The sequence below is a fragment of the Camarhynchus parvulus genome, chromosome Z (genome assembly GCF_901933205.1).
Source record: "Camarhynchus parvulus chromosome Z, STF_HiC, whole genome shotgun sequence".
NCBI classification, from domain to species: Eukaryota; Metazoa; Chordata; class Aves; order Passeriformes; family Thraupidae; genus Camarhynchus; species Camarhynchus parvulus.
In genome coordinates, this window is record NC_044601.1 from 60,717,159 (window position 1) to 60,739,629 (window position 22,471).

General features: G+C 62.6%; 3 protein-coding genes across 4 annotated transcripts; 1 reads left to right on the plus strand and 2 right to left on the minus strand.

Annotated features, from left to right (window-relative positions):
• Positions 1 to 2,228: 2,228 nt before the first annotated feature.
• HINT2 (histidine triad nucleotide binding protein 2) lies at positions 2,229 to 3,854 on the minus strand. The gene is made up of 5 exons (XM_030968893.1): positions 3,798 to 3,854; positions 2,826 to 2,984; positions 2,635 to 2,739; positions 2,485 to 2,557; positions 2,229 to 2,388 (listed from the first exon to the last, which is right to left on the minus strand). Exons 1-5 carry the CDS (start codon positions 3,849 to 3,851, stop codon positions 2,297 to 2,299), a joined length of 483 nt encoding a protein of 160 aa, XP_030824753.1. The 5' UTR covers positions 3,852 to 3,854; the 3' UTR covers positions 2,229 to 2,296.
• Positions 3,855 to 4,097: 243 nt separating this feature from the next.
• On the minus strand, positions 4,098 to 8,541 carry TAF1C (TATA-box binding protein associated factor, RNA polymerase I subunit C). Of its 2 annotated transcripts, XM_030968724.1 has the most exons (14): positions 8,344 to 8,541; positions 8,163 to 8,256; positions 7,914 to 8,023; positions 7,727 to 7,822; positions 7,574 to 7,644; positions 7,240 to 7,487; positions 7,055 to 7,165; positions 6,819 to 6,942; positions 6,637 to 6,708; positions 6,398 to 6,533; positions 6,176 to 6,304; positions 5,854 to 6,028; positions 5,590 to 5,727; positions 4,098 to 5,305 (listed from the first exon to the last, which is right to left on the minus strand). In XM_030968724.1, the coding sequence occupies exons 1-14, from the start codon at positions 8,473 to 8,475 to the stop codon at positions 4,128 to 4,130; spliced, it is 2,814 nt and encodes a 937-aa protein (XP_030824584.1). In that variant the 5' UTR covers positions 8,476 to 8,541; the 3' UTR covers positions 4,098 to 4,127. The 2 variants fall into 2 exon arrangements, with proteins under 2 accessions (XP_030824584.1, XP_030824583.1); XM_030968723.1 differs by having other exon boundaries at positions 8,163 to 8,541.
• Positions 8,542 to 8,554: 13 nt separating this feature from the next.
• TMEM8B (transmembrane protein 8B) lies at positions 8,555 to 20,570 on the plus strand. The gene is made up of 15 exons (XM_030969467.1): positions 8,555 to 8,672; positions 9,372 to 9,441; positions 10,930 to 10,988; positions 14,247 to 14,436; positions 15,501 to 15,708; positions 15,845 to 15,978; positions 16,113 to 16,372; positions 16,628 to 16,983; positions 17,283 to 17,379; positions 17,588 to 17,711; positions 19,016 to 19,158; positions 19,343 to 19,521; positions 19,607 to 19,753; positions 19,828 to 19,944; positions 20,070 to 20,570. The coding sequence occupies exons 1-15, from the start codon at positions 8,555 to 8,557 to the stop codon at positions 20,424 to 20,426; spliced, it is 2,559 nt and encodes an 852-aa protein (XP_030825327.1). The 3' UTR covers positions 20,427 to 20,570.
• The last annotated feature ends 1,901 nt before the right edge of the window (positions 20,571 to 22,471 follow it).

Here is a 22,471-nt window from a genome sequence, read left to right on the forward strand (position 1 = left end):
AGGGAGAAATGGGAGACATGTCCCAAGCTTATCTCATGGCTTCCCCATGCTGGGGCCACATAAGCCCTGCTGCCCCTGGTGAGAGGTTGGTGCCAAGGTGCCCCCAGGGCTGGCAGCTCACTGTGAGGGTTCTGGGTTCCATGCTGCTGGTTGTGACCCCATGCTCAGCCATGGGCCCTGTGGTGGTCCCTGAGGTGCACCCCTACACCAGCTCATGCTGAAGGGCTGGCAGCCTGGGGATCCTGCTCCTGCTTGCATCCCTTGGTGGTCTTCCTAGGAGCATCCTCAGATTCCCCACCAAACACCCGTGGGCTTACCCATGGCTAGGCAGCATGGGTGCCTGAGGGATACTGAAGGGACACCAACAGCACCAAAGTACACTGTGGGACAGGGAGCCTGGCGATGCCACCCAGGGTTGCACACCCACTGTGGAGCAAACCACCCTGGGGTGGTCTGTGGGGCATCACTGTGGGGCTGTGCTCTGGCAGCCTCAGCTCGGGGCAGCAGCCTTGGAGCTGCTGGAGCACATCTGGCAGCCTCTCGCGGCCGGCTGACACATCCCTCGCAGCCCCCCCGCCCGGCTCTTTTGGGAACTTGCGTCATTTGTGATCCACTCCGGCTGAGGAACCAAAACAGCCGTTGGGCCCCGTCCCCACTCCGCCTCGGCCCCATGGGGCTGTGCCCACTGTCCTGCCCTGCCGCTGCTCGGAGACTGACAAAATAAACCTGGCACAGGAAGAAACACGATGGCAGGCGACTGGCCCCGACCTCGCGTGCCAGCCCGTGCCCTGTGCCCAGTACAGCACTCCCTGTGGGACTGCTCTGGGGGAGCCCAGGAGGATGATGTCCTGGGGATCCCTGGCACCTCTTTAGCGTCCCCGCCTCGCCAGGGACACCCAACCCTCTTTGGGGCACATATCACAAAGGCTGAACTCAGGGCTGTCCAGAGTTCAAGAGTGGCCCCAGCCCGCGCTGAGCCTCAGAGGCAGGAAGCAGCAGTATCAACAATTTTAAGGCTCATTTACACCCCGAAAACATTCCCCATTCTATACTGGGTGTGTATGTGTGGGAAGTGACTGGGCTCTGCCACAGCCCCACACAGCTCCCGGGGGCCCCCCGCCGCCAGCGCCACCGAGCCGGGGGATGAACAGAGCCGCCATTCTCCCCAGCGCGCTGTGGTCCCCTGCGCGGCGGCTGGCGGGGGCCCAGGCGGTCCCGACGGCGGTGCCAGGTGGGCCGTGCACCGCGCCAGCACCGGCCCCTGCCACTAAATATAGCCCCGGCAGGCGGCCACGGAGCAGCGGGCGCGGGAGGCACGCGGCAGGGAGCGGCGGCCGCATGCGCCGAGCCCCGCGTGTGCTCCCCTCACGGGGCCGGCGCCGACACGTGCGGGCCCAGACCCGGTCAAGGCCTGTAAACAGCGCCGTGCGTGCTCAGAGCAGCGGGGCTTTGTGTGCAGAGGGCTCTGGGGTGTGCACTTTCCACCGGTGCTTCACGGCTGTGGGGTCTGGAGCGAAGGGTACAGTGTGTTTTCCTCAGTGCGTGCTTGGGGGGCTGGGGGGGTCTGGGGTGAGCAATGCAGTTGGGTTTGGCATGGGAGTGCACACACAAGCAGTATGGTGGGGGAGTACACGAGTATGTGTACATGGAGGGGGCAGCCGGTCCACCCACCACACAGCCTGTCCTGCCCTGTGCTCTGCTAAGGGTTATGATCCTCCTGGGAGCTCCCAGAGAGGCCCGTCTGGGGTGGACAAGAAGTACACATGCAGTCAACAAGCCTGCCCCGAGGGCATTCAGATCAATCTAGTGCAATTAACTGGTTTTTTAAAGCAGGGAAACATCAGTGTCCAGTGCAGGGCTCTGGTGGCAACACGAGGGGGCTGGCAAGGGGGCAACCTGCGGCAGAGCAGGGGCATTCAGGGATGCTGGGGCTGCATGCTGGCAGTGGGGCTGGCTGGGCAGCCCTGTACGTGGTGCACTACTGACACCCCTAGGATGTTCCCCACCTTGGGGACAACCTTGTGGCACCCAGCCTGCTCCCCCAGCCCAGCACCAAGATGAGTCTTTTGCCTGTGAGCAGCCCCACAAAACCCTTCTGCTTCAACTGTGGGGTTGGTATGGGGAGCCCAGACCCTCTGCAAAAAGCAGAGTACCAACTCTACTGCTGTGACAATGGAGGCCAGCCCTGCCCTGCTCAGGCCAGCCACCTCCACCCCCAAAAAAGCCACCCCGATGCAGAGCTACTGAAGTTGCCACCAAGGAGATGCTTTATTGGGAAGCAAGTGGGTAGTGGGCATTAGCCAGGGGGCCAGCCCATCTGTCGCCCCCCCAGCACATGTAGGTGCAGGTGGTAGACAGACTGTGCGCCATGTTTCCCATCGTTGATTACTGTCAGGAGAGGTACAAGGGTCAGGCCACCCCCTTTGTCCCCAGGACCACCAGTGAGGGTCCTGCCCCACGGCATGGTAGGGGATACCAACTCACCAAGGCGGTAGCCTTCAGCCAGGCCCTCTGCCTGTGCCGTGCGTGCTGCCACCACCATCAGGTGCCCCAGCAGCTGAAGGAGGGGGGAGTGGCAGGGTCAGTATTGTATGATCCCCACCACCAACGTCCCAGAGACCTCTCTGGACTCACCTCAGTGTCCTGGGGACTCACACGGCTGATCCGGGGGATGGGACGCTTGGGGATCACCAGGAAGTGCACGGGGGCTTGTGGGGCCACATCACGGAAGACAAGGCACTACCAGGGGGAGCAGGGTAAGCCCCACACCCGTGGGTTCTGCCCCCCTGCCCCAGTGGGGACACAGCTCCTGCTGTCCCAGCTACCTTGTCATCCTCATAAAGAATGGTGGCAGGGATGGTGCGGTTGATGATCTTGCTGAAGATGGTGGGCTGCCCTCCTGCCTCCTCGCCAGCCGCTGCTGCCTGCTGCGCCTTGCCCACCTCCCCGTCCCGCCTGCCGGGCGCCGACACGCACCGCTGGGGCTGCGGGGCATACCTGGCTTACAGCCTGTGCCCGCGGGGACAAGGACAAGGACACCGCCGTGGGGGTGGGTGGGGGAATGTGGGGGAACATGCGTGTGAGGTGATGGAGGGGAGCGCATGGGGGTAATGGTGGGAAGCATGTGGGGGTGGCAGGGGACACCTGAGGGGATGCACATGGGGCTGACATGGAGTGCACGCTGGGATATGGGCCAGGGATGCATGTGGGGTGATGCAGGATACACGTGGGGGTGATCGGACTAATGCATGAGGTGATGGGGGATGTGATGGGGATGCATGTGGAAAGTGGTGGGATTCATACAGGGATCCTGGGGGTGCACACAGGGGTGATGGTGGGGTGCCCACGGGAGTGATGCTTGGCTGTGATGGGGGTACCACATGGAGCAACAGGGAGGTGCACACGGAGGTAACACTCATAGGGGTAAGAGGGGCAGATGCCCAGGGGGCTGGTAGCGGGTTGTGCTGACAGGGGTGACAGGGGACTGTCCTAGACAGTGGGCTGTGCTCACTAGGCTAACAGGGGGATGTCCACGGGCCTGACAGACATCTGTGCCTTGCGGGTGCGGCTTGCCCAGGGGGGAGCAGGCTGGGCTGGGGGTGGATACCCACGGGTGCTCCGAGGCCCCGGGCCGTGGCCTAGGGGTGCGCGGGCCGGTGCTCATGTCCGCCGCGGACTTTGCCCGAAGGTGGAAGTAAGCATGGTGCGGACCCACTCCGTTGCCCCTGTTACCCCACACACCCCGGTGTGGCCCCCTTATCCCGCGTTCCCCCATCCCCGCGTCCCCCCGCGCCCACCTGCGCCGGGCGCAGCGCGCCCCGCACCAGCCCGCGCGCCAGCACCGCCGCCATGGCCGCCGCTCCCGCCCCCGCCGCTTCACCCGCCCCGTTCCCGCTCCCGCCCCTTAAAGCGCCCGCCCGCCCGCCACCACGCCTGCCAGGCGGGCAACCTTCGCGTTGGAGCATCCGACGGGGACCCTCCGACCGGGGAAGATGGTCACTCCCTCCGCGAGGGGAATCCCAACCCCGGGCGTCCGGGCCGACCTCCCCTGCCCCTAAGGGTGGGTGCCTTGACCAAAGTATTGAGGACCCCGGGAGGAAGGCTATGCCAAGGAGGTTTATTTGCACTCAGAAGCCCATTCGTGGGCGCTTGCGGCGGGGCTGCGAGGCGGAGGACAGCTGGCTCTGCGAAGAAGGGAAGCACAGCTGGCTGGCCTGGCTACCAGGGAGCTCTGGGGGCTCGGGGGGCCCCTCGGCCCACACGGACAAGTAGTCCCGCAGCGTTTTCCGCCGCTCCTTGGGGATGCCGCGGCAGCGCAGGCTCTGTGAAGACAGCAGAGCTTCGTCGGGTGCTGGTGAGGGCGGGTGGCTGCGAACTGGGGGGCTGCCTGCTGGTGGTGAGCCCTCCTGGGAGAGAATGGGTGGGCGGCCGGGGGAGAGCAACGAAGGGCCCGCATCACTCAGCTCGGACAGCTCAGACTGGTAGGTGAGGGAGGAGGTGAAGCTGGCTGAAAGGCTGCGGCGGCCCTGGGCTCGCTTCTGCCGCCGCCGCCGCTCCCGCAGTGCCCGCTGTCTCTGCGCCACACTGAAGCTCGTCCTCTCCTCCCACCACTGGTCCCAGTCCCCAGCCCAAGCCGCTGTCAGACGGTTACTCAGGGGGTCTGGACCCCCTGCCAGCTCCAGAGTCTCTGGCAGGGGAGGGGTCTGGAGGGCCAAAGGCTCCCAGCGCTGGATGCGGCCCCCTTCCTGCATGGTTTGGCGCAGCCTCTGGCGCATCTGCTTCTGCAGGCTGCTGGGGCCTGCCGGCCCCTCCAGATCTCTGCGGGTGAAGAGGCGCCTCTGGCTGAGGCTGGGGGGCCAGATGTGCTGGGGAGGCTCCCTCCAGGCCCTGGAAAGGGCCCTCAGCCAGCGGCGGTACCGCAGAGCTGCGGCTGGGCCGGGCACTGCTGATGAAGGCTCGGGGCTGGCACAGGGCTCCTGCAGTAGTTCAGCTTCCTCCACGGGTGCTGGTGTGCCCATGTCTTCCTCCTCCTCCTCCTCATGGAAAATCACCTCCAGGTTGGGCAAGTAGAATGTTTGCTCTTCCTCCTCTTCTCCCTCACTGCCCAAGCCATGTGGGCTGCTGGCTGGAGCCTCGAAAAGGGGGGAGGAGCCAGGAGCTGTTGTGGCCTCATCCTTCGATGGGGGTGCAGGAGGCTGTGCTGCCTTGTGGAGCAGCCTCTGGCAGAAGACATCCCCAGCCTCAGAGAGCTGGAAAATCAACATGGACTTGCGGGGTCCATCCTCCTGCAGCATGGCAGCCAGCCCTGCAGAAACAGGAAAGGCATTGTCACCAGGGTTCCAGTCCTAGGAATATTTCAGGGGCCTGGCCAGCAATGGGGACTGCCTCCACCCCTCAGTGGTCACCCTCACTGCTGGCTCTTGCCCTGTACATCTTTATGTCATTAATCGCTTCCGCAGCATTGTTCAGGGCTTTGCTTTTGCTTTTTCAGCCACCCTCCAGCCAGGCCATGACAAAGGCTACACTTCCATTCTGTTCCACCTTCTCCCCCACCAGGACCTGCAGCCTGGGGCAGTCTGGGACACTCACCTGCTGCAGGGGCTGAGAGGCGCTGCTGGAGCAGGTGGTGGCGGTGTGGGAGCTGGGTGGGCAGGTGCTGCAGGCACCCTGTGATGCTGTGCAGCTTCTGTGGAGTCCCCACCAGCTGACAGGCTGACTGGCTGCCCCCTGAGGAAACACCCCAAAAACTGTCTGGTGAGCACAGATGCCAGAGCAGCAGCTGATCCCAGCAGCAAAGAGGCTGGGACATGGGCACAGAGGGCTTTGTAGCACCCCTGGAGCTTGATCTCTTACCCCGGTATTGCAAAAGCAACAGCTCCTGCGTGCGGGATGCACCAAGCAGCACCTTGTGGCTCCTCCCAGGTTTCCCTGGTATCAGGTGAGCAAAGAGTGGAGGGGCCTTCATCATGTGTGCCCACTTCAGAACAGGCACGAGTGGCAACCGCTCGTCCAGCACATACATGGAGAACTAGGACAGAAGTCTTGGCTCAGACAGGACACACCCCAACACACCATGGCAGCTCCCCTGAGATGGAAGACCCTCATGCCCTGTAGGCACTAGGAGACACAACTGTGTGGTGTATCTTCCCCAGCTCCCAGCTGTGGTGGGACTCACCTGGGTGGTGACAAGGTACTGTGAGGGGTGAGCCCTGCCCAGGTACATGGGCAGCACCACACGCTCGCCCTGCTGGCAGCCTGCTTCCTCGCCCACCTTGAACAGTTCGACGTGGCACCTCTTGGGGGCCTGCAGCAGTGGAACAGGGCACAGTCAGCACTTTGGGGCGTGGAACCTCTTCCCTGCCTGCCCCAAGCCCCACGCCCACCCTCCCAAGCTCACTCGGGCATCCAGGCACTGCAGGCCTGTGCGGTCAGCACAGCTGAGCACTCGTGGGTGGGCAGTGAAGTCACTCCAGCGCCAGGGTGAATGGTCCCGAAAAAACATGGTCTGGGGGTCATGGCGCAGCTGCTGCAGCCTGTGGGGAGACAGTAGTATTGGCATGGGGGAGGGCTGCCCCAGTCACTCGGGCCTCCACTGTCTGCAAGAGCCCCTAGACAGTCCTGAGTGTTCTCTCTCACCCAGTCTCAACGCTCCAGAGGTAGACGGTCCCGCTCTCGGTGCAGACAGACAGCTCCCCGGGAAGGTGAGGGCTGCAGGACAGGGGGTACAGCATGACCCTGGGGTGACAAAACCTGCCACACAGAGCAGGGCTGTGCCAGCAGAGCTCCCTTCTCGCACAACCCCTTCCTCCAGCACCTACCTGACAGTGAGGCAGGAGGCAGGCACATCAGTGCGGATCACCTGCAGCGGGGCGGGAACTGCTCCTGTCTTGCCCGGCACCCTCCAAACACCACAGTGATAGTCTGAGCGAACCCCAACAAAATCTGTCATAGGGAAGGAGGTGGCATGTGATCTGGCAGCATCCCAGGGGCCCCCTGCTGCCCTTCCTCCCTCCATCCTGGCTGCCTCAAGATGTGGATCCTGGGCATGGCTCACCTTGCCCATTTACACGGGCTGCAGCCACTTGCCGGATGCGCTCGCTGAGCTCAAACTGTGCTGGGGAGCCCCGGGCGTAGGGCAGCTCCTCCAGCACCACATCCTGGAAATCTGAGGTGCTGACTAAGGGCAGTGCAACACAATCCCCACTTCCCGCCCCAGGAACACCCCATGGGGAAGGATACAGAGGTGGTTCATGGCCTGCCCTCCAGGATGCACCAGGCAGCCCACAGGTGTCTGCCCATCTTCAGGGGGCAACCAGGCCAGTGCCCCGCCAGTGAGGCTGTCATCAAAGAGCAGGTTGGACCACTGCTGTGCCAGCTCCTCGTGCAGGCAGTCTGCCAGCAGCCCCAGCGGCACCTCGAAGAGCCAGTCACGACAGAGGTGGGAGAACCAGCGCAGGCGGGAGGCCAAGTGCTGTCGGGGGCAGCCGCTGCAAGGCATGGACTGCATCACGTGGGGGGACAGAGCAGGAGCCCCCTCAGACCTCTGCAGGGCAGGGGACAGAGGAACACTCACCGTCGGGCCTCCAGGCGGTCGATGTCCTCCACCAGGGCTGTCATCCGAATGGTGCTGTTCCGGGCTGGTCTCTACAGGAGTAGGGGGCAGAGTTTGAGACTGGCAAGGGGAAGGGTGGGGAACAGCACTGTTAATCCCTGGACAAACAGTGACCTTCAGCTTGGCGTTTCCCAGGTAGAAGTTCTTGTGCAGCAGATGCCCCAGGGAGCCAAAAGCATCTTCTGGGTGATCCACAAAGAAATGGCCCAGCTGTGTGGGAGGGAGGGGAAAGGGTCAGCGCACGCAAAGGTCCCACGCTGCCCCCCAGGTCCATGCCAGGATGTAACACCTCAAATCCCACCTGCTTGGCGAAGTCCAGAGTAGCTGCAGACTTGCCTGCCCGGAGCTTCCTGCACAGGCCGCTGCGGTGGTACAAGATGTCCTGAGGCGCAGGCGAGGGGATCCAGCAGCCTGTGGGGAGAAGGCAGAGCCGCTCGGCATCACACGAGCACAGGGACGCCGCTCAGCACCGCGGAGCAGCAGCAGCGACAGAGGCGGCAGGCACGTTCCCCCCAGCCCCCGAGCTCCCTCCCGCTCCCGCGGCTCTCACCCGCGCTGGGCAGCAGCACCGGCACCGCCGCAGCCTCGGCGGCTTCCCACCTTTCGCCCGTCGCGCCGCGGCGGGGCACGAACGCCGGCTGCGCCTGTGGGGAGCGAAGCGGGAGAGTCAGAGCGGTCCCTAAGCGTCCTGCCGGTTCCCTCGGCCGGCCCGGTCCCCGGCAGGGTCTCACCTGGAGGCGGCCGGGGCCAGCCTCCAGCACCTGCCCGTGCTCGCCCCACCCGGCGACCGGTGCGGGGCCACCCTCTTCCCGCGGCGGGCCGGCGATGAAGTATGAGGGGAAGAGCGCGGCCGGGAACTCCATGGCCGCGGCACCGGGGACGGGGCTGCACGCGGCCGGGCCGGCGCTCCCGCTACCCACGGGGACGGAGCGGCCACCGCGAATGGCGTCACCGTCGCGCTGCTGCCGCTACCACCAATCAGCGCCCGGGAACAGCGCGGGACAGAGCGCCGCCGGCGGCACGGCCACGCGGGGCGCTACCGCCCCCTGGCGGCCGGAGGGTAAAATGCACGGCCGGCAGAGGGAGCGGGACGGGAACGGCAGCGGGATAGGAACGGGAACGGAAAAGGGGATGGGAACGGGAACGGGCACGGGAATGGGAACAGGAACGGGAAAGCGAACGGGAACGGAAACGGGCGGGGGAAGCGGTGGGACCGGGATGGGAACGGGAGGGGATGGGAACGGGAAGGGGCGAAAGAACGGTAATGGGAACGGGTGGGGGAAGCGGTGGGACCGGGATAGGAACAGGATGGGAATGAGAAGGGGAACGGAAACGGGAACGGGAACAAGCAGGGGAAGCGGTGGAACTGGGAGAGGACTGGGCACAGGGAACAGCGGGATAGGGCTGGACCAGGACCGGCCCTGGAGAATCATCGGGACAGGATCCCGCCGGGGCACGGGCAGGAGGACGGTCATTGTTTCCTTCCCTCTGCTCCCCTCGAGAGCAGTGAAAGCCCCTGTGAGTCCTGCCAAGGGCACACCTGGTTTTCCGTGGACCCGGTTGTGTGGCCATGGGGCACCCCACACTCCAGTGGGGTGTGTGAGGTCATGGGACAGTCTCAAATATCTGGGGTTTGTGGAGTTGAAGTGCAGCTCCTGGAAGATTGAGGGTGTGCCAGTCCCCAGTCCCAGCCTGCCCTTCCTCACCCCTGCCTGTGAACCCACTCCCACCCCAGCTCCGTGCTCCTTCTTCCCCACAGGGTCATTGCTGGCTCCCCTGGAGGGACCCACCTGGCCCCAGGCCCCCATGGGAACCCACACAGAGTTCAGGTTAGTCCCACGGGGCTCTGATGGGACCCTGGAGCTTTGGAGAGTATCTGGAAGGGCGACAAGCTCCCCTGTCCATTTCCTAAGGAGAGCACGACCAGTTCTCTCCTCGATGGTCCCTGTACATCCCTGTGCCAGAGGCCACTGGCCCCAGAGCTGTGGTCTGCACTGGGGAGGGAACCCCCAGCCGTGCCTGGTGGGAGGCTGTGCTCTGGGGAGGGTTGCTGGGCAGTCAGGCTGGGGTGGCTGCTCCTGCTGCAGCTCCCAGGGTGCCCTGTGGGGAGCACAGGATGGGAGAGGAGCATTCCCATGAGCAGTAGCATTCCCTGCAGCCTCCACTATGGCCCAGGAGGATGGTGATGTCCGGGGAGTCTGGGGATGACGTCAGGGGAGTTTGGGAAAGTGTGATGACATTGTTTCCAGTCAAGATGCCCTCGTGCCTGCAGGCGGTGCCCAGACCCTCTCTGAGGAACACCTCCTCTCTAGGATACATGTTACAATTTGCTTTAAGAAGGCGGTAGCCACTGGCAGAAAACTGCCTGACCCTCATACACCGCCCCCCATGGGATAGGGAGCCCTTACCACCTTCAGCACCATAGGTAGCCTTTATTGCCTCCCATTCCTTAACCTAATTCCAGGGCATGCCAACAGCTCCATGTCCCTCTCCATTGTATATTTCTGTGCCCAGGGCATATCCCTGTCCCCAGGCCCGTGTCCCTATCCCCTAGACCTGCATCACTGTCCCCTATCATGTTTCTGTCCCAGCCCCATGTCCCTCTCCCCCAAACTATGTCCGTGTCTGCAGCCCCATGTTCCTGTCCCTCAGCTCCATATCTCTGTTTCCAGCCTGTATCCTTGTCCCCAGCACCATGTCCCTGTCTCAAGCCCTGTGACCCCATTCCTCGCCCATATCTTGATCCAGAGACGTGTCCCTGCCCCCAGCCCTGTGACCCCATTCCTGGCCCGTATCTCAGTTCCAGCACCATGTTCCCGCTCTCAGCGCCTTGTTCCTGCCCTCAGCCCGTGTCCCTGCCCCAGACGGTGGCTCTGTGCCCCGTGCTCCCGTTCCCGGCTCGCATCTCCGTTCCAGCCTCATGTCCCTGTCCCCAGCGCCGTGTGCCTGTTCCCAGCCCTGTGCCCCAGTTCCCGGCCCGTATCTCGGGTTCCTGCCCGGTGTCCCTTTCCCGCAGGCTCCCATCTCCATTCCCGCCCGTGTCGCTGTCCCCCCATGCCCCGGTCAGCGCCGGGTCCATCCCGGGGGGAACGGGGTGGGGGGGGAATTGTCTCTCGGGGCGGGCGAGGCGTGGCGCGGCCGCCGGTGATTGACGTGCCAGAGGGCCAATGGCTGGGCGGGAGGCGGTCCGGTGGGCGGGGCGGGTGACGTCAGGGCCGCCGGTGCGCGGCGGGGCGGCCGGAGGCGCGCGCCCCACGGCAGCCGCGGCGGCGGCGGCGGCGGCGATGGCCCGGCGGGGCGGCGGGGGCGGCGGGCAGCGCCTCCCCGCTGCCGCTGCTGCTCCTGCCGCTCCTGCTCCTGCCGCCGCCCGCCGCCGGTGAGCGCCGCCGCGAGACCGGGGCGGGGGCGCGGGTGTGGGGCGAGCGCGGGACGGGGCGCGGGAGCGCACGTCGAGGGTGCCGGCCTGGCGGGGGCTCGGCGGTACCGCGGGGGGCGCGTGTGCGGCGGGTGGGAGAGGCGGCGGAGCGGAGAGCGGGGCTCCGTGCGGCGGGACGCGAGGGATGAGCTCGGGATGGGTGCGAGGCGCGAGAGCCGTGGGGTGTGGGGGTGCGCGCAGTGGGGCGGGGGGCGGCTGCGGACGGAACGCGGGGCTCTGTGCGCTGGGCAGGAGCTGTGGGGCGCGGGGTGCGTGCGGCGGGACGCAGGGGATGAACTTGGGATGGGTGTGAGGTACGGGAGCCGTGGGATGTGGGGTGTGCGCGCAGTGCGGGGGTGGGATTGGAGCGCCGGGATGTGCGCGGTGGGCAGGGGGATGCAGGCACGGGGCGCGGGGTCCGTGCGGTGGAGCACAGGACAGCGCGCCGTGGGGCAGCGGGATGAGCGTGTAGTGGGCGTAAGGCAGACGGGCAATGGGATGTGGGGTGTGCACGCAGTGGGGCGGGGGCCAGATGGGAATGGAGCACGGGGGTGTGCGCGGTGGGCAGGAGGGCTGGAGGTGTGAGTCACGGGGCAGAGGGATGAGCTTGGGATGGGTGTGGAGGACAAGAACAATGGGATGCGGGGTGTGCATGCGGTGGGGCAGGGAGTGGGTGAGATGCGGTGGGCAGGTGTGGGGCGCGGGGCGCCATGTGGTGGGGGTCAGGGGATGCGCTTGGAATGCGTAGCTTGGGATGAGCTACACGAGCAATGGGATGTGAGGTTTGCATGCAGTGGGGCAGGATGCGGGTGAGAATGGAGCACAAAGGCACAGCTGTGGGGGGATGGCATCCTGGGATGTGGGGTGCACCTGTAATGGGACACGGTGAGTGTGGCACGAGGGATGGGGCCAGCGTGCAGTGGGCTTTGGGGCAGATATGCTGCAGAGTACAGAGATGTCCCCAGCTGGGTGTGGGGTGTCATGGGACACAGGGTACACCTACACTGGGACATGAGGTGGGTGCCATGGGCACAGAGATGCGTGTGCAGGGGGCTGTTTGCATAATGGGCTACAGGGGTGCCTTTGTAGATGGTACTGGATGTCTGTGGAATGGGATGCGTGGATGTACATGCAGTGGGGCACGGTGTACCCATGCAGTGGGGCATGGAGACAGATGAGCAGTGGGGTGCAGAGTTGTGCATGCAAGGAGGATGCAGGCAGTGCACAGGCAGTGGAACACCCTGGGACGGAGGCGTGTGCGTGGGCAGTGAGTGGGCCCGGGGGGTTGCAGATGCAGGGCAGAAGGCTTTGTGCGTGCAGGGGGCAGCGGAGATGGACAGCCTGCAGAAGCGGGGGTGTGTGTCCAGCGGGGCGTCAGGATGTGCGGGGGATACATCAACGACGGTATGAGACCAGGAGCAGGCTGTGGGGCAGGGAGCTGGCTTAGTACCGAGATGCAGAAGGGTACTTGGGGGCTTCGAGGGGGCATCCCCCGGGAAGGAGGGAAGCTGGCCGGGCGCTGCCGGTGCCGGGGCGCAGCGGCGGGGCGGCAGCGGGAGCTGTGCGCGGTGCTGACCGCCGCCGTGGAGCTGTCCGCGGTGCTGACCGCCGGCCGCGACCCGAGGCTGTAGCAGCGGGGCTGGGGTCCTGCGGCTCTGGCCGCTGGCGGCCTGAAGCACAGGGGCTTTGGCTTTTCTCCTTCCATCCGCTGCGCTTCCATGGATAGTAATCCTGCTCCGTCCTCCAGCACCTTTCCTCTGCTCCAGCTGCACTGCCATGCCACCTCAGACTGACCCTTTCCGTGCAACCAGTTCCCTCACCTTGCCCTGGGTGAGAGAGCGTGGGAGGGCAGTGCTGAGACTGGCTAGCTCCGGGTCCTTCCCCCAGTTCCCCTTCTGGAGTTGTGTTCAACACTCTCCTGGGGTCCCCTGACAGGTCGCTGTCCCCATTTGGGGCTGGGGAGTGACCAGGTGGTTCCTGGTGGAGAAATTGGGATCCGATGCTCTTGCATTGAGGAGACAGGTGTTTCATGCCTGGCTTGTGCCGGCTGGGAGTGAAGGGGAGGGGGAGCTGCCTTTGTTCCAGACAAGGGAGCAGATGCATGTCAGTGTACAGCCTGCTGGGGCTGCACACACGCAGCACAAACACACGTGCATAAAAGCACATGCACACACTCCCGGCCAAGAACATTTAGTGCAAAGCAGACCCTCTTCTCAGCTATCCCACTTCATGCTGGACAAGTCCTTCTGGGTACAGACCTGCTCCCAGCCCATCCTCTGCTGGCCTCCCCCTTTCCAGCAGCCTGTGAAGAGGGGTATCTCATTCTTGATGTGTCTCTAGAGAAAAATAGATGGGTCTCCCAGGCTGGCACTGGTGTAGCGTGGTAATGGTAGGTGAAGTTATGGCTGCTGTCTCTGGTCCTGCTCTCCCTTGTGACAAAGAAGTGGCTGTCTCACTGCTGCTGAGGCTCCTGGAAATCCCTGAAAATCGACCTGTCAGGCAGCTGGTCAGGGGGAGGTGGCCCCCACCTGTGCCGTGGGCTTGCAGGAAGCGTCTTTCAGACATGGGGCTGTGCACAGGCACACACCCCCACGGGCGTGGGCTTGCATGCCTCCACTCTGCTGTGCACGCAGACAGCACCCACGTGTGCATATGTGCACACATATGTGCACCGTTCCTCCTCCACAAACCATGGGAGAGCTGGGAGGCAGCGCAGGAAGTGCTCTGCCTGCTCCTTCTTGTGGCTCAAGGATGAAACTCTGCACTTTATGATGGGCTCGGTGCTGAGCCTCCCCAGCAGGCAGATGAGGGGGAAGGTGTGTTCCTGTGGGAGCTGACCTACTAGGGCATAGCTGAAGCCATGAAGAATGTCCCTTTGCTATTACAGGTAAAATGCAGGGAGCAGAGCATGAGCAGCCAGGGCCATGGGCTCCTCAGGCTACTGCAAATCAGTGCCCACAGCTCGGTGAACTGGACTTGGGGCTGTGCTGAAGCAGGAATGATGCAGACTGTGCCAGGGCTGGGTGACACAGCTGGGGACAGCTGACATCAGCCCTGGGCATTCACTGAAATGGCACTGTCCCAGCCCCTCTTGCCTCCAGACTGCTGATGCTTGTGACATAATCAGAGCCTGGGTGGTGGCCCTGCTCTGGGGGGGTGCTCCACAACCCCCTCCCCAACCCTTTGCCCTCCTGAGAGCCGCTTGGGTGTCCTTTGCAGACGGGCTCTTTGTGACCGACTACTTCACCCGCACACCACGCAAGCTCAGCCCCTTCCGCTCCTTTGCCAGCATCGAGCTCTTCCACTTCCACATTCCCGAGGACACAGTCATCGCCGTCTGGAACCTCATCACCTTCAAGGAGCAAGGTGGCACCTTTGGGGATCAATGCCCAGACCGCAGCATCACCGTGTGAGTAAGCAGCCTAGCCTGCCTGTATCCTTCCTGCCTGCCTCTGCCACTCCTGCCTGGATTTGCGCCTCAGCTTGCCTGCTCTTGCCTGCTTCTTTGCTTGCACAAGCATGTGTACCTATAGAGTGAAAGAATCATAGAACCACAGAATCCTTTGGGTTGGAAAGGACATTAAAGATCATCTCGTTCCAGCCTGCTACCATGGGACACGTTCCACTAGAGTAGGTTGCCAACTGAGTACCATGAAGCTGCTCGCTCACTACCCCCCTGCTCCCCCGGTGGGGAGGAGAATCATGGAAAAAAGTAAAACTCGTGGGTTGAGATAAAAACAGTTAACTAATCAAAATAAATATGCCAATATCACTAATTATAAAACAGCTACAAAAATAATAATAATAACAACAGTAACAAAAAGGAGAGAGAGAAATAAAACCCGAGAGGGATGAATGATTCATCACACAATTGCTCACCGCATGCTGACTGATGCCCAACCAGTCCCCCAGCAGTGACTGGTGGCTCCATGCCAACTCTCCCAAGTTTATACACTGGGCAGGAGGCTCTATATGGAACAGAATATGTTCTGTATGGTATGGAACATTACTTTGGTCAGTTTGGGTCAGCTCTCCAAGCCATGCTCCCTTCTAACATCTTATGCACCCGCTCTCTGGCGGAGCATGAGACACTGAAAAGTGCTTTAGGGTAAGTGCTGCTGAGCAGCAACTGAAACGTCAGTGTGTTATCAACATTGTTCTCATACTAAATCCAAAACACAGCACTGTACCAGCCACTCTGAAGAAAATGAACCCTATCCCAGCCAAAACCCAGACAACATGTACTCTCTCTCCCCATGATTCATCTTCCCAGGACCAATGCAGGCTCCTCTCTTCTGTGCATCTCATAGATGAACTGTTTTGCTTGAACACCCACTCAGGAAAGCTCAGTCTCCAGAAAGGTCCCAGCTTCCATGATGTCTTTAAGCACAGAGGAAGACACCCACATGTAGGACGCACTGGCCCTGCCAGGATGCCCAGCCTACACCCTGCTGACTGCTGTCTCTCCTGCAGGTATTTCCGCTCAGGGGCTCCCTCTGTCATTAACCCGCTGCACACGCACTTCCCCAGGGACACGGCCGTCCCTGGCTCCTTCGCACTGACCCTCACCTGGACCCTGCCCAACCGCACCACAGGCGTGTTCAATGTCACCAGCCCACTGCCCGGGGACTGGTTCCTGGCTGCCCACCTGCCCAAGGATGAGGGCAAGATCTCCGTTAAGGTGAAGGGCCTGGAGGGACCATGGGGGGGCAGGGCTGGGGTCTGACTGCTCTGGACTGGCAGTGCCCAGGGCAGGTGTCCCAAACGGGAGCAGTGCCCTGTGCCCCTTGCCCTGTGCTGACTCTCCTCTGCTGCAGGGGCTCTACGAGGAGTGCCAGTATCTCTTCCAGCCACAGCTCATCGTGCAGCGCCTGGTGAACATCGCTGTGCTGTACCCCGGTCATGTCACTGAGCAGAGCATGGCCCCCCACAACCGCTCCTGCCTCTACAAGTGAGTGTGAGAAGGTCACCTACGGAGGGGGCATTCTCAGGGTGGGGAGATGGGGGTGTCCCATCCCTCTGGCTTCCCCCTCCAACCCTGTTAGTGAATAGTGATGGGCACACCTTGGCACTGCTGTCCCGCAGGGTCTTTGTGCCCAGCTACACATCGCGAGTGCTCGTGGAGGTGCTGCGGTGCCGCGGGGCCGAGGGCTGCCCACTCTGGCTGCGTGTGCGGGCCAAGGCTCCCCCCCTGCACAACTCCACAACCCTGGACTGCCGGGAACACACTCCCTGCCAGCTGGCACAGGACCTGCCCTTCTGGCAGCACTGGTACTACGTGCTAGTGGAGAAACACCCTGGAGTGCCGGGCACTGTCTCCTTCCAGGTCACCGTGCAGCTCACAGGTGAGGGTGCATGTGGAGGTGTGGATGGAGGCATGGTCTTGACTCTGCTTTGGTGTGGGGGCTAAAGGATGCCCTCAGGATCTGTCTGCAGCTGGGCACAGGGTTACACATGTTATAGCTCTGCTGAGATGGGAGTGCTGTGAGGTGTTGGGGCTGGGTTGGAAATGGAGATGAACGGTGGGCAAGAAGGAAAGTTGGGAACTAAGACTAGGATGGGGCTGTATGGTGCCCAGGCTGATGGCTTTGTCCCTCCAGACTGTTCCCGACCCAGCCTGGCCCGGCCGGCCTTCCTGCCCTCCAGCGCCTCCATGAACATGCCCCACTCCTTTGGCTCGGCGGGCGGGCTGGCGCTGGGGGACAGCCCTCCTCCCACCAGCCCCAACGACACCAAGCACCCGCTCCCCATCCCTGTCACCTTGCACACCGAAGAGCGGTGCTGGCCCGTCCGGCCCACGCTGCGCAACGAGCTGGACACCTTCTCTGTCCACTTCTACATCTTCTTCGGGCCCAACGTGTCAGTGCCGCCTGACCGCCCCGCTGTCTTCGTCATCAACCTCCTTCCAGTGCTGGACAGTGGTGGGGTGCTCAACCTGGAGCTGCGGCTCAACGTGGTGAGGTGGCCACATACACCCTGGGGGGGGCAGGGTGGCTTGGGATGGGGGGCAGGATGGGAGATGGGTGATATCAAGGTTGCAGCAGGGCAAAGAACAAGATTTGGGGTCACAGGCAGTGGTTGTGAAGTTTTTGGGTGATGGAGAATGGATTAGGGTGCTCCAAGGTCCAGGTTTGGGGTGTTCTTGGGTGAAGGGCAGTGGGTTGGGGCACTGCTAGTTGGTGTGCTGGGATCCAAGTACTGTCAGAGCAGGGGACACACCTGGCACTGGTTTAAGGCCATCTCCTCTGCCATCAGAGCTCCCTGTGTGGTGAGAACGTGACAGTGTTTGGGTGTCTGAACAATGGAGTCCCACTGACATCTGGTGACAACACCTCGGTCACCTGTGAGACAGGTAGGCTGGGCTGTGCTTGTCCATCCTGCCATGTCCATGGGGTCACAACCCCTGTGTCTGGCAAGAGGCTGGGTGGGAGGAGGCTGCAGAGACCATGGGGGCATGTGGCCCTGGAGCCTGGCACAGGGTACCCTGTCCCTGTTCCGGCTCTGTCCAGAGCAAGGGGCTGCGCCTTGCTCTGCTCACCCAGAGCTCTTCTGGCCCACAGAGTCTCTGGCAGGCTTCCTGCTCTCCGTTAATGCCACAGCCAGCCTCAGCCGCCTGCGGATCCCCTACCCCCAGACCGGCAGCTGGTACCTGAGCCTGCGCTCGCTCTGTGCCACGGAGCACGGGTAAGAGCCCCAGCAGCACATCCCCTCGGTGCCCCGAGGGGGGGTGTCTTCGCCGTGACCTGTGCATGCCGTGGGTCTGTGGGCGCGCCTGTGCCCTGCGCTGCTGTCTCTGCTCATTGTGTGCACGTGGCTTTGCGGGCCGTGTGTCACCGCGTGTCACCGCGTGTCACCGTGCGAGTGCTGCGTGGGCACGGATGGCTCCGGCTCGCGTCTGCCTGGCCATCTGCGGGTCCCCGCGGCTCTTCCCTCTGTCTCGCGGTTAGGAAGTGCCTGTCAGCCCGCGAGCGCCGGGCATCTGTCAGCGCCTCTCTCTCCGCCCCCGTCCGCGGCACGGCCCATCTGTGCCCGTGCCTGGGAGGGGACCGGGCTGTCGCTGGGAGGACAGGGCTCTGCTCTGCCTGTGAGGGGCCATCTCTGGTCAGGCTGGGGCTCTGCTCAGCATCTCCAGGGACTGCTGTGGCTCTGTTCCTGGTCTCTGTGTCTGCCTGGAGCCTTGTGGAAGAGTGAGGCTGGTGTGTGTGTGTCTGTGCGTGCAAGGATGCGCAAGAGCGGATGGTGCTGCATGCATGTTTGGGTGCACATGTGCAGCCAGCTCTTTGTGCATGTTCTGGTTTGCACAAGCAGTCAGGGCTTTGCTGAAGCAGTCAGGGCTGTGTGTGTTCTGCACACATGCATGTGCAGATTAGACTGTGTGAGGACACAGTCAGTGGACAGCAAACCCACGTGCAGCTGGCACTGTGTGCATGTTGGGGTGCCTGTGTGTGCCCAGACAGCATCTGGCACATGCTGTCAGCCTGTGGGGCTGCCTGTGCTCCTGGTGTGCTGGAGCTGAGGAGTGCTTGGCAGTGCCCAGAGCCTTGTGCAGGGGCAGGCCAGGGCAGTGGGGTTGGTGTGCCTGCTCTGACTCCTCTGCTGTGTTTCTAGTTCACGCTGAGTTGCCAGCCACAGTCAGTCCTTCCCCGATGGGCTCACACATGGCCATTGCAGGGCAGGGCGTAGTGTGTGCACAGCAAAAGCCAAATGAAATAGGAACCAGCTGGGTGTGCTGCTAAAGGCAGAGGGGCTTTAAGCATGGCCAGTTCCTCCTGCTCCCTCAGGCTGGCACAAACAATTGAAGCACACAGGATCCTTGGGGACCAGCTCTCAGCTACCACACGCAGCACCAAAGAATCTCATTCTCAAGCTTGCCCAGTCCCAGTGTCTCCCATCACCTGCCAGGTCTGGGTGAGACAGGTGGCTCTGTTAGAGGTAGGAGCTCTTCAAGGGCACAGGGTGAGGGCTGACCCCTTTCTCCCACCCCGCAGGTTTGAGCCCTGCACCAACGTGACAGCTGAGGTGTACCTGCGCGCCTACCTCTCACCCTGCATCAACGACTGCGGCATCTACGGCCAGTGCAAGCTGCTGCGCACCAACAACTACCTGTACGCTGCCTGCGAGTGCAAGGCTGGTGAGAGCTGAGCCCAGCACCCACAGACCCTGCGTCCTTCCCTTCCCTTCCCCTTGGATACCGCTCGTGTCCCAGCAGTCCATTCGTGCCAGGTCTCTGCAGGGTGCTGGAAAGGGGGTTCCCTGCTCACCCCCCCAGACCCTGCGAGTGCTGCAGGGGTGATGGCAGCTCTCCCTGGTCACAGGCTGGAACGGCTGGGGCTGCACGGACAACGCTGAGGCTTTCTCCTACGGCTTCCAGCTCCTCTCCACGCTGCTGCTGTGCCTCAGCAATGTCATGTTTGTGCCTCCCGTGGCCATTGCTGTCCGCAGCCACTACCTCCTAGAAGCTGCTGTCTACATCTTCACCATGTTCTTCTCCACTGTGAGTGTGTGTGGGGCAGCTGAGGGGCAGGCGAAGGGCTGGGGCTGTGCAGGGCAGATCTCACAGCCTTTCCCTTCTACCCCAGTTTTACCATGCCTGCGACCAGCCGGGCATTGTGGTGTTCTGCATCATGGAGTATGATGTGCTGCAGTTTTGTGACTTCTTGGGCTCTCTCATGTCTGTCTGGGTCACTGTCATCGCCATGGCCCGGCTCCAGCCCATAGTCAAGCAGGCAAGTGTGGGGAGGGAGCATGCAGGGCAGGCATGGGAGAGATTTATCCTCATGGGTGCCCCACTGCCCCACAGGTGCTGTACCTGCTGGGGGCCATGCTCCTGTCCATGGCTCTGCAGATGGACCGTCACGGGCTCTGGAACCTTCTGGGGCCCAGCCTTTTCGCTTTGGGGATAATGGCCGTCGCCTGGGTAAGATGATGTCCCTTATGTCCCCATCCTGCTGCCCTCACCCTTCCCCATGAACCCTGGCTCCTGAGGGGTGTGTCACCATGGCACAGAGGTCGTGCCTGTCCCTGCTGTGTGTCCTATTCCAGCCTGTCCTCTCCCCACCACAGACGGCTCGCACCATCCGTCGCCGCCACTGCTACCCTCCCACCTGGAAGCGCTGGGCTTTCTACCTGTGCCCGGGCGCGCTGATCGCGGCGGCGGCTGTGCTGCTCTACGCCTTCGTGGAGACAGAGGAGAACTACTTCTACATCCACAGCATCTGGCACCTGCTCATCGCCGGCAGCGTCGGCTTCCTGCTGCCGCCCCGCGCCAAGCCCAGCCGGCGCCTGGGGCCCCTGCCCCGGCGCAAGGGCTGTGGGTACCAGCTCTGCGTCAACGAGCAGGAGGAGCTGGGCCTTGTCGACCCCGCAGTGGCCTCCATCAACAGTATTTGTACCAGCTGATGGCACCAGCTCAGACTCCTCTGTCCTGGAGAGCAGCCCTGTGGGGCTCGGCACCCACTCTCTTCGCTGGCCACCCCTCTCTGGGGGTGCCAGGACTCCTCTGGACAGGCACACAGCCACCTGTGCCAACCTGTTCTTCCAATTACAGCCTGATTGAACTTGTCTCCAGGGGTTGCTGTGGCTCAGTCTGGGGCAGAGCTGTGGGGTCTCAAATCTGAGCTAGGTCACACTCCTCTCTTTGCCAGGCCATGGAGTTGCTGAGGGGATATGGTTCGGTGTGGAGGGGAGGAATGGCAACAGTCTCTGGCTCTCAGTCAGAGCTGCCACTTCGTGGTGGCTGCTCTAGAGCTGATGCAGCTCCAACAGAGCAAAGTGGCTGGCAGGAGGTGGGGAGCAGAGGCTGTAGTGTTTTGGCTGCTGTCATGACAGGTTGCAAGGCTGGGATGTCTTTGTTGGGGAACTGTGCTCTCACAGGATGGCTGTCACCTCTGACCTGGGACCAGCTGTGCTATACCAGGGCATCCAGGATCCTCTCTAAGCCTGCAGGACTGTGGTGAGCCCACAGCTGTAGGGGGGGTAAGTGTCACTGGGTGCTGCTGCTGCTGCCTGCCATGGCAGTGCAGAGCTCTGAGAGGCCTCTGCCTTCAAAGGCCACATCCCCAGGAGCCCACAGCCTGTTAGTGTCACCCCAGTGCCTGGGACAGCCTGCCTCAGCACCCCACACGTCACTGTCACCAGGCTAGTGACCCTGTGTCCCTGCTGTTGCCCCCAGCGCTGTCTCTGCAGGGCACTGGGCTCCAGTGGGAGGGCACTGCATGGGCAGCACCCTGTGACCCAGCTGGACAGCCCTTTCTCAGCCTCTGCTCCTTGTGGGGCTCACGGTCAGACCTGTGGGCTCAGCACCCACTGCAGCCAGTGGTGACCATGGGATGGTGACACATTCTTGGGCTGCGTGTGTGCCTTAAGGACAGGGGGTTTCACTCTGCATCAGCACCTCAGAGGTGTCCAGGGAGGACAGGGAAAGTTTCACTGACACTTCTCACCCCTCTGGGGACTTCCCCAATCTCCTGAGAATTCCTCAGCCCTGCAGGGGTCTTCACAGTGGAATCCTGAGGCAAAGCTCTGCATCCTCCCAGCCACATCCTGGCTGAGCAGAGCCCACCCGCCAGCAGCCCCCCTCCCTGTACCCCTGGGGACAGAGCCCGGCACAGGGAGATTTACTGGATGCTTAACAGGATTAGCAACTGCAGGCAGGCAGGCAGCTATGTAATAGGATTGCAATCTAATTAAAACTGCTTCTTGGGAGCTGGGCCCCAGCTGGCCAGAGCAGGGTGGGCTCGGGGTTTTGTGGGGGTTTGTGGGGACTGTGGGGATGGGATTGGCAGAGCAGGAGGAGGGATGAGCTGGTGAGGACTATGGCAGTGCTGGTGAGTTCAGGGGTTTGCTGCCTCTGTCTCTGGGCCTTGGTGGGGCTACGCCCATGGGGAGCCAGCCTGGCATGGAAGTGTGCTGGGCAGCCTGGGCAGGAGCCCCATCTTTGTACAAGGACTGGGGAACCCGCATCTGCTTCTTTCCTTCTCCCCTGAGCTCATCCTCCAGCCCTCTCTCTGCCATACTGAATGTCCTGTCTGGCCAGGTGACAGATTAAGGATTAATTTTTTAATTAAGTCCAATTGCACCCCACTGGCAGTAGCAGCCCCCAGAGGATGAGGAGCTCAGCTTTAGCTTTCACATCAGCAAGAGGTGGAGTGGAGCACACACTGGGCACCAGCTTGTCCTACACCAATGCACCCCAGTTTCATGGAGGTGTCAGGGCTGCATGGAGCATCCTTACCCATCCCTCATCCCCTGTCTCACTGCTGTAGGGCTGAAGTGCAAACCTCCTGCTTGTCAAATTTGTGAAGACTCTACAATAACAGAGCCAGTGGTGGGATGAGCTGTCCCTGTGCAAGCAGCTGCACAGCCCCTGCCTGCCCCACAGCGGACACCACGGGGGTGGCACATATGGGACTGGACCCTTGAGGGGTCCTGGAAGAGGTGGGCAA

Coding starts and splice junctions, on each gene's coding strand:
- HINT2 (XM_030968893.1), bottom strand. CDS start 3,851: ATGGCGGCGGTGCTGGCGCGCGGGCTGGTGCGGGGCGCGCTGCGCCCG. Junction 2,985..3,797: donor GCGCGCTGCGCCCGGCGCAG/GTGGGCGCGGGG, acceptor TATGCCCCGCAG/CCCCAGCGGTGCGTGTCGGC. Junction 2,389..2,484: donor GGCTGAAGGCTACCGCCTTG/GTGAGTTGGTAT, acceptor CTCTCCTGACAG/TAATCAACGATGGGAAACAT.
- TAF1C (XM_030968723.1), bottom strand. CDS start 8,475: ATGGAGTTCCCGGCCGCGCTCTTCCCCTCATACTTCATCGCCGGCCCG. Junction 6,029..6,175: donor AGTACCTTGTCACCACCCAG/GTGAGTCCCACC, acceptor CTTCTGTCCTAG/TTCTCCATGTATGTGCTGGA. Junction 5,728..5,853: donor GTTGCTTTTGCAATACCGGG/GTAAGAGATCAA, acceptor GTGTTTCCTCAG/GGGGCAGCCAGTCAGCCTGT.
- TMEM8B (XM_030969467.1), top strand. CDS start 8,555: ATGGCGTCACCGTCGCGCTGCTGCCGCTACCACCAATCAGCGCCCGGG. Junction 16,373..16,627: donor GGTCACCGTGCAGCTCACAG/GTGAGGGTGCAT, acceptor TTGTCCCTCCAG/ACTGTTCCCGACCCAGCCTG. Junction 16,984..17,282: donor TGGAGCTGCGGCTCAACGTG/GTGAGGTGGCCA, acceptor CTCTGCCATCAG/AGCTCCCTGTGTGGTGAGAA.